Source organism: Tupaia chinensis, unplaced genomic scaffold (assembly GCF_000334495.1).
Source record: "Tupaia chinensis unplaced genomic scaffold, TupChi_1.0 Scaffold145814_1, whole genome shotgun sequence".
NCBI classification, from domain to species: Eukaryota; Metazoa; Chordata; class Mammalia; order Scandentia; family Tupaiidae; genus Tupaia; species Tupaia belangeri.
This window is the reverse complement of record NW_006205672.1, coordinates 213,545-224,100: the sequence shown is the minus strand read 5'-3', so window position 1 is coordinate 224,100 and position 10,556 is coordinate 213,545. Positions and strand designations below refer to the sequence as shown.

The following is a 10,556-nucleotide window of genomic DNA, read 5'->3' as shown; positions in this document are numbered from 1 at the left end:
TTGGGTGAAAGATACTTCTAGATTCTTATAAGTCCCCATGTGGCTAAACTACATCAACTGTAGTTATCTTCAGTGAATTTATTTAATTTAGTCTTTGAAAAGAATTCAGTTGGCTTTTATAAAGACAAAATGATCCTGCTGCACTTATATTTTATTGGTTTTGAATATTTAATTGAATTATATATTACGAGAACAATTGACAGAGACAGCTGTGAGACCAATCACAGATGATCTCTTAGTGAACACCTAATCCCACTGTGGGTGTGGGGCAGCGCACAAGAGTGTGGGCTATTGGAGTTAGCCATACTTAATGGATAACTACCGTTTTTCTTGTACTGTGTAATTTAATAAAATATTCCATAAACTCATAAAATATGGGTGCAGAAAGATAGTTTTTGCCTTTCTGACAGCCGGATGAATTCCTTGGACATTCGTGGGTCTATAACCATCAGACAACATTTGTTTTTTCCAAATAGAGGAAATGGAGAGATGGTTAAGTGTGTCCGTTAAAAATCTGATATAAAGCAATGAAGGCGAAGAGGAGGGATGAGTATTGAAGACATAAAACCCAAGGAATGATGACTGTTGGGACAAAGTCATGAAAAAGAGAAGTGCAGGATTATTCCCAGTTTGGACAATTGGGTGGGTGCTGATGCAGTTCACTGAAGTTGGGGATAAAGCAAGAGGCTCAGGTTCAGGGAGAAAGAAAGACATAGAATCTACTTGAAAACTTGTATTTAAGTGTGTGCTTACTCTTTGTTTTTGCAGAATTCATTCCCCCTTCTTTCTGAAATGACCTCTGACCCACTGCCCTCAGATCTTGATTCTCATAGTCTGGGTTGGGTCCACCCCAGTCTAAAGTCCAGGACAACACTTGAGTTGAGTTCATCAGTGCACTGCATTTTTTCGAATACGGTGATTGACCTGAGTGGTCACATGATCTAAGCTGGTCCAAATAGAGGGAATCTCAGGACCCGCACTGAAAATTCTGGGATAAATGCTTTTTTTCCCCCCCCCCCCCCCTTTCCAGTGGACTCTAATACGAGTGGTTGGAACCTAGAATTGCTGAGTGCCATCTCGAGACTGCAGGGAAGAGACCTGAGAATGGAGCCAACGCTGAAGACACAGCAGAGGAATCTAAAGATATAAGCTCCCAGAGCTGGGTGAAAGCTACAGCTGTCCCCTCATCATTCAGGCACATGAGTCAATAAACTCCTGCTTTTGCTTAAAATGATTTAAATTGACTTTTTAAATCACTTGCAACAACAAGAATCTTCGCTGTGAGACATCTAGAGATGTGAGGTTAAACAGATGAGCTGAGAATTCTAGAGAGGGATTTGAGCTGGAGATGCATAATTGTTAAGTAATCAGTATGTATGAGAGGGTTTCAAAGAGTTTATGGAAAAGTAGAATTAAAGTGTGAGTTTGGGCTGACCTCATAAAGCAGAAACAGAGGAAGTTGGGTCCCACATGGCTGTGAGCCCCAGTTCCTGGATTTGGTGGCTTAAAAAACACATTGGCATTATGTGCAGGTGACCAGGATCCTGCCAGGAGGGAGAATTAGAGGGAAAAGGATTGCAGTGTTCTCTGTCTCTGGTGTACATACTTCTACCCTCAGGCATAGAAAAGAAAGTACAAGTCTATTTCGGTGCAAAAAATATTGAGGGCTGGAGGGCCAGCCTGGGACTAGTGGTTTAGGGAGATCCCACCCAGCCAACCATGGGATTCAAATCCTGGTCCCAGCAGCTTAAAAACATCCTGGGCACATGTGTGTGCATGCCCCCACATCTCAACAGGATGGAGATGAAGGAGGGGGGATTTTGGTGCGGCCATGCCACATTGGGGGTGCTTTCTCCCTCTGCCTCTTTCTCTTTGTCTCTCTCTTGTGAGCATACACTCCCTCTGGAAAAATAAGAAAAAAAAAAAAACAAGCTGAAAAACAAAACAAACTGAGGGCTGGCTCTCTTGTGCTGTGGTCAAATGCTGTGCATAGGGAGCCAGATCCCACATGGCTGACCCCAGATTGAATTCTGGATGCAGCCGCTTGAAAAACATGCTGGATGTGATGGAGAAATGGAGGAGAAAGGACTGCAGTGTGACCATGCCCCACTGGGGTTGCTTTCTCTCTCTTATGGATGTACATACATACGTGTGCGCATAGACCCTCTAGCAATAAAAACGAAAAAAGAAAAATCCATGCATTTTTTGGTAATAATACACTTATAATAAGTGTTTGGAGACCCCACATCGATCAAAGCTGTTAGCTTGGAGGTTACCCAGGGAAAAGAAGTAGAGGATTTCCCAAGGCATGATCTGTAGACCACCTGCATCAAAATCTTGTGGTAGGTTTCTGAAAATCTGCTAGAAAGTAAAGGCAGTGCATGTGGTGTACTTTTTTGAAAAATCCTTGAGTGATGAGAGGAAGGCAGGTAGGATGTGGGGGTCAGGGAAGGTGTCCCTGTACCTTTCTTCCAATTTCATGTCGTCACTGTTTCTATTCTCAAAGCCATCCTTGGTATTGGTATCTTACTATAGAGTTTGTGTTGAATAAAAGCTGAGATGGGCCTCACTTACCCTCGCCTCTTCATATTCACACTCTTGTGTAACAACCCTCCTACTACCAAGTACGAGCAGGACCCTGACTTGCTTCTAACCAAGTGATGGCGTGCCACATCCCAGTGCTGATTACAATCTTTGTGATACTGACACCACAATCCCGAATGTTGAAAGTGCAAAAGATCAAAATCCCTGAAGTCTAAAATTTCTAACATCTAAAATATCCAAATTACACCCCCAAGAGATTATAATCCTAACTATTGAAATGTTGAAAGCTGAAATCCAGAAAACCACAATTCCCACTGGGGGCAGTAGAGGGTGGTTCTATGAGAGGGGCAGAGAGTCAAATTCTGGAAGAGATTACGAATACATTTCCGGTTGCATGCTGGATAGTTGCATCATGTTAGGTGGAACTATTACCTTGCCATTGTCTTTGTTTGTCTTTGGAGAGGTTTTTGCTATAGAGTGCGTGCGCTTGCCAGAAGGACAGAGAGAGACAGAGAGACAGAAAGTGAGAAATCACCCCCCAGAGGGAATGACCACGCCATAATCCCTTCTCCTCCATCTTCCTTTCAGGATCTTGGGCATGCATACACATGTGCCTGGGTCCAGGACTTGAACCACGGTGGACTATGTGGGAGTCCAGTAACATAGCTATTACGCCAACTGCTGGTCCCCACTGTCTTTATTTGTAAATCAAGTATGATAATCAATAGACTTAGGGATTTGACTGAATGTGAGGCATGAGGTGGGGGTGGGCAAAGCTGCATTCCATGTCTCTGGACAAGCCACGTAACCACACTAGCCTTCTTTCTCGTCTTCAAATACCCCAGCTCCTCCTCTCCTGAAGACTTTTGCCCTCCCCGTGCCTTCTCCTGATGTGCCCTCCTGCATCTTTCCAAATGTGTGTCCCTTCTGGTCCATCAGATCTCAGCATGAATGTCATTCCTCAGAACTGTCCCTTGCCACCTCCATTCATCTGTACATGCCACCCCATCACCTTTCCTTCCTAGGATGCATCACACTGTCCCATGGTGCATTCACTGTCTTCTTTCCTCACTAGAAAGGAAGCTCAGCGAAGGCAGGACCTCGTCTGTCTCTCTGACTGTATTCTCAGGGCCTGTGACAGTACCCAGATAGGTAATATATGAGTGAATCCTAACAATAAGTGATGCCTCTCCACTGGTCTGAATAATTCACAGATAATTCTGTTGTCTCATTACTCCTGATTATGTCTGTATCCAAGATGCATTTTTACAGCTTTGTATATAGTATTTGCTAGCAACTTCTGTTAATCTAGTTTACATTCCTTCCACTCTCTGTCCTCCCTTGAACAAATTTACTGGCTCTCTAGTGTATGTTTTAAAAAATGATATTATTTTATTACTACTGGTAGGAGTGGCCTGCATGGGGTGGTTGGTGTGCCAAGCTCTCAGGAGGTGATGATGGCTGGGAAGTTGGAAGGGCAAGGGGTGGGTCCAAGGGATCCTCAAATACGCTTCTGAGAAAAGGAACTCTTGAGGAAGGAGTCATGGCACGCTACAGCCAACCCACCAATAAGATTAAGAAATTCTTGGAAATCTAGCTGCCCATCAGAGTTGGTGTCCAGTCTCTTCATCATGCGGTCCAGGACACCAGGGTCCTTCTGGTTCTGCAAAAACAATAATAACGATCATGATGATGATGACAATACCTTTATATTGTACTTCCTAAGGGTTTTCATGTGTGTTGCCACAGTTTGTTTTCACAGGGATGTAAGGCAGGATGGTGATTATCACTATTCCCATTTTCCAGATGCATAAAGACTCAAAGGGTTAATGTAGGCCCAGCTGCTATGGCCCAGTGGTAACACAAGTGCCCTGCAAGTCATATGATGTCTGTGGGTTCAAACCCTCAGGTTGGTGTGACCTGAAAACATGCCAGGTGAGCACATGCTCAGGATCCTGAGGACTTGGAGGGCTGGAGAAAGATCACCCCAGTATAAGAACATCCTTTTGGGGGTGCTTCTTTCTCTCACAAGTGCATGCATGATCCTTATCTTTAAAATAGATCAATACAACATTTTTTTCTCTTTAAAAAAAGGTAAAGTGACCTGCCTAAGGGACAGACCTATGGTTTGAACCCAGGTTTTTCTGCTCCTAGTCCCTTATGGTGATTTAATTTGGTAAAATCAGTAGAATACCTTTTTCAAGTGTTACAAGTTCAATATCTGAACTTTAAAAAAGTCAAGTTCATTCTGGTGGATAGTGGGCACAGGCCCTGCCTAATCAGCTCCCTCCTCCACGGTCCAAGCCCTTGTAGCACAGACATGTACTCAGTAAGCGTCACTGGTTACATGTGGCTAGTTAACTTTAAATGTATACTTCAATTAGTTAACTTAGAAAGCAAATCTCTTAGTCACACTAGCCATGTTTCAAGTGCTTAAAAGGTACAGGTGGCTAGTGGCTACCATACTGGATAGTGCAGATATATAGAATATTATTTCCATCACTGCTCAAAGTTCTACTGAACACGGTGATCTTAGAGCCTCTGTGGTAGAGGAATAAACACCTGAAAATAATTCAGTCATGCCATGTAACATTTCATATATCTCCCTCCCTAAATGGAAAAAACAAATCACCACTCTTGAGTGTTAAGGTTTGGAAAATGGTTTGTTCTCCAAATGGTTTGAACTGCATAGGTTCATGTTATGGAATTTGTACAATGGCATTGGAGATGGTGAGACCTTTAAGAAGTGATGCACAGTGGACAGTGTTTGGATCATGGAGGCCTTACTCCCAAAAGGGGTTGTTAGTTCCCATGACGATGGGTTGTTATGAAATGCAAATGGATGCCCCCAGGTCGTTCTCTTTGTATATGAGTCCACCATCCTCTATTTCTGTGGGCCATGTTGTGACCATGCTCCAGAGCCAGCCTGATGCCAGCCCCATGCTGTTGGACTTCCCAGTCACCAGCATCATAAGCCAAATAAACCTTCATTCTTTTTTTGGAGAGGTTTTCGCTATAGGGTGCGTACACTCACCAGACAGACAGAGAGAGACATAGAGACAGAAAGCGAGAAATCACCCCCCAGGGGGGATGGTCACGCTGCAATCCCTTCTCCTCCATTCTCCTCTCAGGATCTTGGGCACGCACGCACATGCGTCCGGTGTGAGTTTTAAGCCACAGGGTCCGGGACGCGAACCGCGGTCGACTACGTGGGAGTCCAGCGACATAACCATTACGCTAACTGCTGGTTCCCATAAACCTTTATTCTTCATAAATCTCCTAGTCTCAGGTATTTCAATAGCATGTATTTCAATTAGCAATAGGACAGCAGACTAAGATAGTACATCATGCAATCTGTATACTTTGATCTTTAAAAACACATCTTCAGAGAAAAGAAGAGAAGGCCCTTCATTATTCAGAGCTCACCCTGAGGCCTAGGGGCTCAACCTGGGCTATGGTGTGGACACCTAGCTTGGATTGAATGGGAACAGATAGAGTGTGAGGGAATCAACTGCTGGCCCTCCATTTCTGGCCATTCTGCCAGGGTCTTGTTTCCTGCTGTGGGTAGTCTGGAGGGTGGCTGGGACCAGTACCTTTGTGAAGGCAGCCAGTTCTGTGTTCATGAAGTTCAGGAATTCTGTCTTGGAGAGTGTGATGTTGTGGCCATCCTTTCCAGCATACTTCTGGAAAACAGCAATCAGGGACTCGATGCACCGTTCGGTCTCTGTGGGGCTGGAGATTTTTGCCTTTGGAGGAAAAAAAATGTAGGGCTTAGACAAGGACAAGATGTCAAGGACTGGATGCTATAGGATACTCCAGAGAATCTAATCTGATTTTGGGTTAGAGCAGTTTCCTAAATAACTGGGTCATTTTTCAGGGGACTGAGGGCCCAAGACAATCACAGAAAGTTGTATTCTGTGAGCTTTTTGCTCATTCCTCCTTAGCTCTTTATGCTGGGTAAAATAAAGCGTGATGACAAATGGAACAGTGAGGTTAGATTTGGAAACAGTGGACTTCTAACGAAATGCCAGTTTTTAAAAAAGCAATACTGAATTCCTAGGACTTACGTGAGATCTTGAAGAAAACTAAAAGCATAGTTATTATGGTATGTGGCATGGGAGATGAGAACTTCTTTTTTTTTTTGAGAACTTCTTAGATGTTCAAAAGTAGCTTTCGAGTTAGGGACTATGAACTTTTTTTTTTTTTTTTTAAAGACAGGGTCTTGTTGTGTTGTAATCCTCCTTCCTCAGCCACCTTAGAAGCTGGGAGCACATGTGTGCACCGCCATGCCCAGATTTTCTACAGACAGGATCTCTCTGTATTGCCCAGGCAAGCCTTGAGTTCCTGATCTTCCTGTCTTAGCACATGCCACAGTGCCTGACCAGAACTGAACCTGGGCCTCTCATGTGGTCCTAGCCTATAGAGCAAAGTCTTGGCAGTGCCCCTGTGGCTGGGCCCAGAAAACACCACAGCAGACCAACTCCTAGAAACTGGGCCTCCAGGTCCCATTCTGCAGTCCCTGGTCCTTGCTCCTTCTACTTCCAGCTGACACTGATTCCCACAGGAATAGCTGGTGGAACTTCTCTGGAGGGGTTAGTTCCCATGAAGATGGGTTATTATGAAAGGCAGATGGCTGCCCCCAGGTCTCTCTCTTTGCATGAGTCCACCATCCTCTATTTCTGTGGGCCATGTTGTGACCGTGCTCCAAAGTCAGCCTGTTGGACTTCCCAGTCACCAGCATCATAAACCAAATAAACCTTTATTCTTCATAAATCTCCCAGTCTCAGGTATTTCTATTAGCAATAGGACAGCAAACTAAGATATTACATCATGCAGTCTGTATACTTTGATCTCTAAAAACACATCTTACTTCATTATAAAAACACATCTTACTTCCATTATAAAAATATATCTTACTTCATTAGAAAAGCACATCTTACTTACATTGTAAAAACACATCTGACTTCATTATACCAGGAAGGTATACACGGGGCTCTGAGGCTGTGGCTCACACAGCATCTATAGAGTGGAACCACAGCTGTGGGTGCACCATAGAGCTGGGGAGAGTCACATCCCGGCTGTATTCTCCTTTCCTCACAACGGTATTTCCTAAGGACATTCTGTTGGCCAGTCTACCCATCCATCATTCCAGCTGGAGCTGGGATTCCAGAAGGAAGAGCTGTTGAGCTCCCCCTGGTGGAAGAACAGCAATTGCAGGCCTTGTGGGAAACTTGCAGGTCCCACCCTTCTTCAGGCTTCACGGGGCATTAACGATGATTTCTGTTTGAATAGTGATGTTTGTAACTGTAGCCTTTACTTTGTCCTTAGAATGGACTTCCTGGAAACCAGAGCTGGAGGCCTCCTTCATGAACATATACTAAGGACTGGTCTTGCCTAGGTGCATGGCACTAGTCTCCCTCCAGTTTCCCCAGGGGCTTTACCAGCCTGGGTGAGGCACTTGCTGCCCGTTGTGTCTTGGAGCATTTTGAGCCCCTGACCCTTCTTCTGCCAGTAGATTCTTTCCCAAGTCACAATATTGGAGATTTTTTTTTCCCCCATGGGAACTTTTTTCTTAAGGAAAAAAAGTCTCAGTAGGCTTAGGGCTTGGGGGAGAAACAAAACACTGCAGCCTAGAAACGGGCATGTTTCCACACATACTCACTCTTATCAGCATGGAAATCTCACAGTCTTACTAGTGTGTCAGAAGACAGGAAGAAGGTTGGCTGGGAGGGCACACCAGATAGGGTAGAAAGTAGGCTAAGGAGCTTGGCTTTTGTAACTTTTTTCTAGACCTAGTAGCTGTTTCTCCTGTGCCTTTTCCTGGCAAAATTCAGATTTCTTTGTTTTTCCAGTGTCAAAGTGCCTTTCTGTTTTATTTATTTATTTATTTATTTCTCTTTGCCATTAGTTTAGATTGTAATTTAGACATTATTTTTTCTCTTGAAAACTGTTGCTATTGGTGTGGTCCTGAGCCTAGTGGTTGAGGGATCCAGACCCCATATGGCTGACTGTAGTTCACATCCTGCTCTGGTAGCTTGGGAAACAAAATCTGATGGGATGGAGAAATGGAAAACGGATTACCACACAACCACGCCCCATTGTGACCAGGTCCCGTTGTGACTAGGCCTCATTGTGGTATGCTTTCTGGTCTGTCTCTTTCTGGCAAGAGCATGTGCTCTTTGGCAATTAAACAAGAAAAAAAGAGGTAGAAAACTCTTGCTGTCAACCAGGAGGAGAAAATGAAAACCTTTCTGCATTCTTCCCACCCTCAAGTAATTTTCCAAAGCAAAAGAAACACAATTATCAAATTACTGAAATAGAATTGCATTAATTTGTAGAGCTTGCGGGGACTTTGGAAATGGTTTCTGAGGAAGACTTGGCTTGAGGCAGAATAATGGCTAAAAGAGAGAAGTCTCCACGTATCACCACACCCTATCGTTTTTATTGGTGGGGACAGAGATAGGAAGGAGAGAACAACATGGTAAATAGATACTGTGAAAGAATTTAAAAATGCATACTAAGCACTCAACATTTGAGGGGAAAAAATACAAAACAGAAGAGAAGTAACACTGAAGAAAGACTCAACTATTGCAGTTCTCATTCATAACCAACAGTTCCCTCTCCCCCCAGGAGTCCATGGTCTCAGCTAGGCAATCGGTCCAGTCCTTCACTGCATGCTAGTGCTGGGTGTGCCCTGCGCGGTACCACGTGGCGTGGGTTCTCCCTTTTTACATGGAAAGGAGGAGAGGTGGGGATACAGATGGGCACATCAAAGCAGGGCTTGGCCAGCCATCTTTCACAAAGGGCCAGAGGGTGAATATTTCAGACATGCTATTGCAGAAGAGAAGTAAACACAGACAACACAGAGACATCAAAAAGTTTCCGGAAAAAATGGACTTCAAGTACGAATTTATTTTGGTATAATACTTTTTTGAAATCCATGCATACTTTTTCATAAATATACATTTCTATGAACTTTCTGAAGAAGCCTGGTACACACAGGGTGTGGCTGCATTCCAGTAACTTTCTGTGGACGCCGAGGTCTGATTTTCACGTGTCAATGCAGTATTCTTCTTTGGATTTTTTCCCCAACAGTTTAAAAATGTAAGGGCCATGCATAGCTTATGGACCAGACAGAAAACCGATTGGGGCCATGGGCTGAAGTTTGCTGACCCCATCACTAAGAGGCAAAGGAGAAAGGTAGATCTTGGAAGTGAATTAATGGAAAAGAAAGAAAGAGACTTCAATGAGGGGAATGGAAGGAGCAGCGAGGAGAAAAACAGGTGACAGCGAGGGCTTGAAAAGAAGAGGAGGGGGCTTCGCTGGCTGGGCTCCTCCCAAATTCCTGCCTGGGGCTCCGCTGGCTGCGACCGGCTTCGGTTTCAGTCTCTGGGTGTCCTGGCAGTTTGCCGGTGGCTGTCTGGGACTTTGATTTTTCACTGGGGCTCGGATAACTAAGTTTTACAATGTTCCCTTCCGGGACTCCAGAAGCAACTAGTGACGCCGCGCTGAATTCCAACCCTCTGACTAACTTTTATCCCAGGCTTCCCAGGCCTGGGCGAGACCAGTGGCTAGGGGTTTCGAGCACACAAAGAGAAAATCACCCTTTCGATTCCCTGCACTCAGACCCGGCCTGTTAGGTCGGGACGCCGCGGAGGGACCCCCCCCTGCGCGAGGCTTCTGTGCAGGGGTGCAGCCTGCAGCCGGGGCGGCGGCCCCGCACTTCCTCTCCCCAGCCCTAGACGTTATCTGGATTGGGAAAACAAAAGCGCCTCCGTGGCCACCCTTGGGCTGTAATTACAGGTATAATTCTAGGGCTTCTTCCTTCCACCCCCTCTTCCCTAATAGCCTCCTACAAGATCTGGTTCTCCTGCTTCGTTTCTTGCCACATCATCAGAGATGAAGCCCGGTGAAAGTGTGCTGTTGCTTTTCATTTAAGAGGAAGGAAAAAAAAAGTTCTGCTTACCATGTTGGAGTTGAAGGAGGCACTGGTGGCGGCGTCTGGAGCGTCG

The 10,556-nt window shown here is 44.9% G+C and overlaps 1 protein-coding gene across 1 annotated transcript; it reads right to left on the bottom strand.

Moving 5' to 3' along the window:
• Positions 1 to 3,223: 3,223 nt before the first annotated feature.
• S100A11 (S100 calcium binding protein A11) lies at positions 3,224 to 10,550 on the bottom strand. The gene is made up of 3 exons (XM_006168394.2): positions 10,511 to 10,550; positions 6,138 to 6,290; positions 3,224 to 4,207 (listed from the first exon to the last, which is right to left on the bottom strand). The coding sequence occupies exons 1-3, from the start codon at positions 10,511 to 10,513 to the stop codon at positions 4,046 to 4,048; spliced, it is 318 nt and encodes a 105-aa protein (XP_006168456.1). The 5' UTR covers positions 10,514 to 10,550; the 3' UTR covers positions 3,224 to 4,045.
• Positions 10,551 to 10,556: the final 6 nt, after the last annotated feature.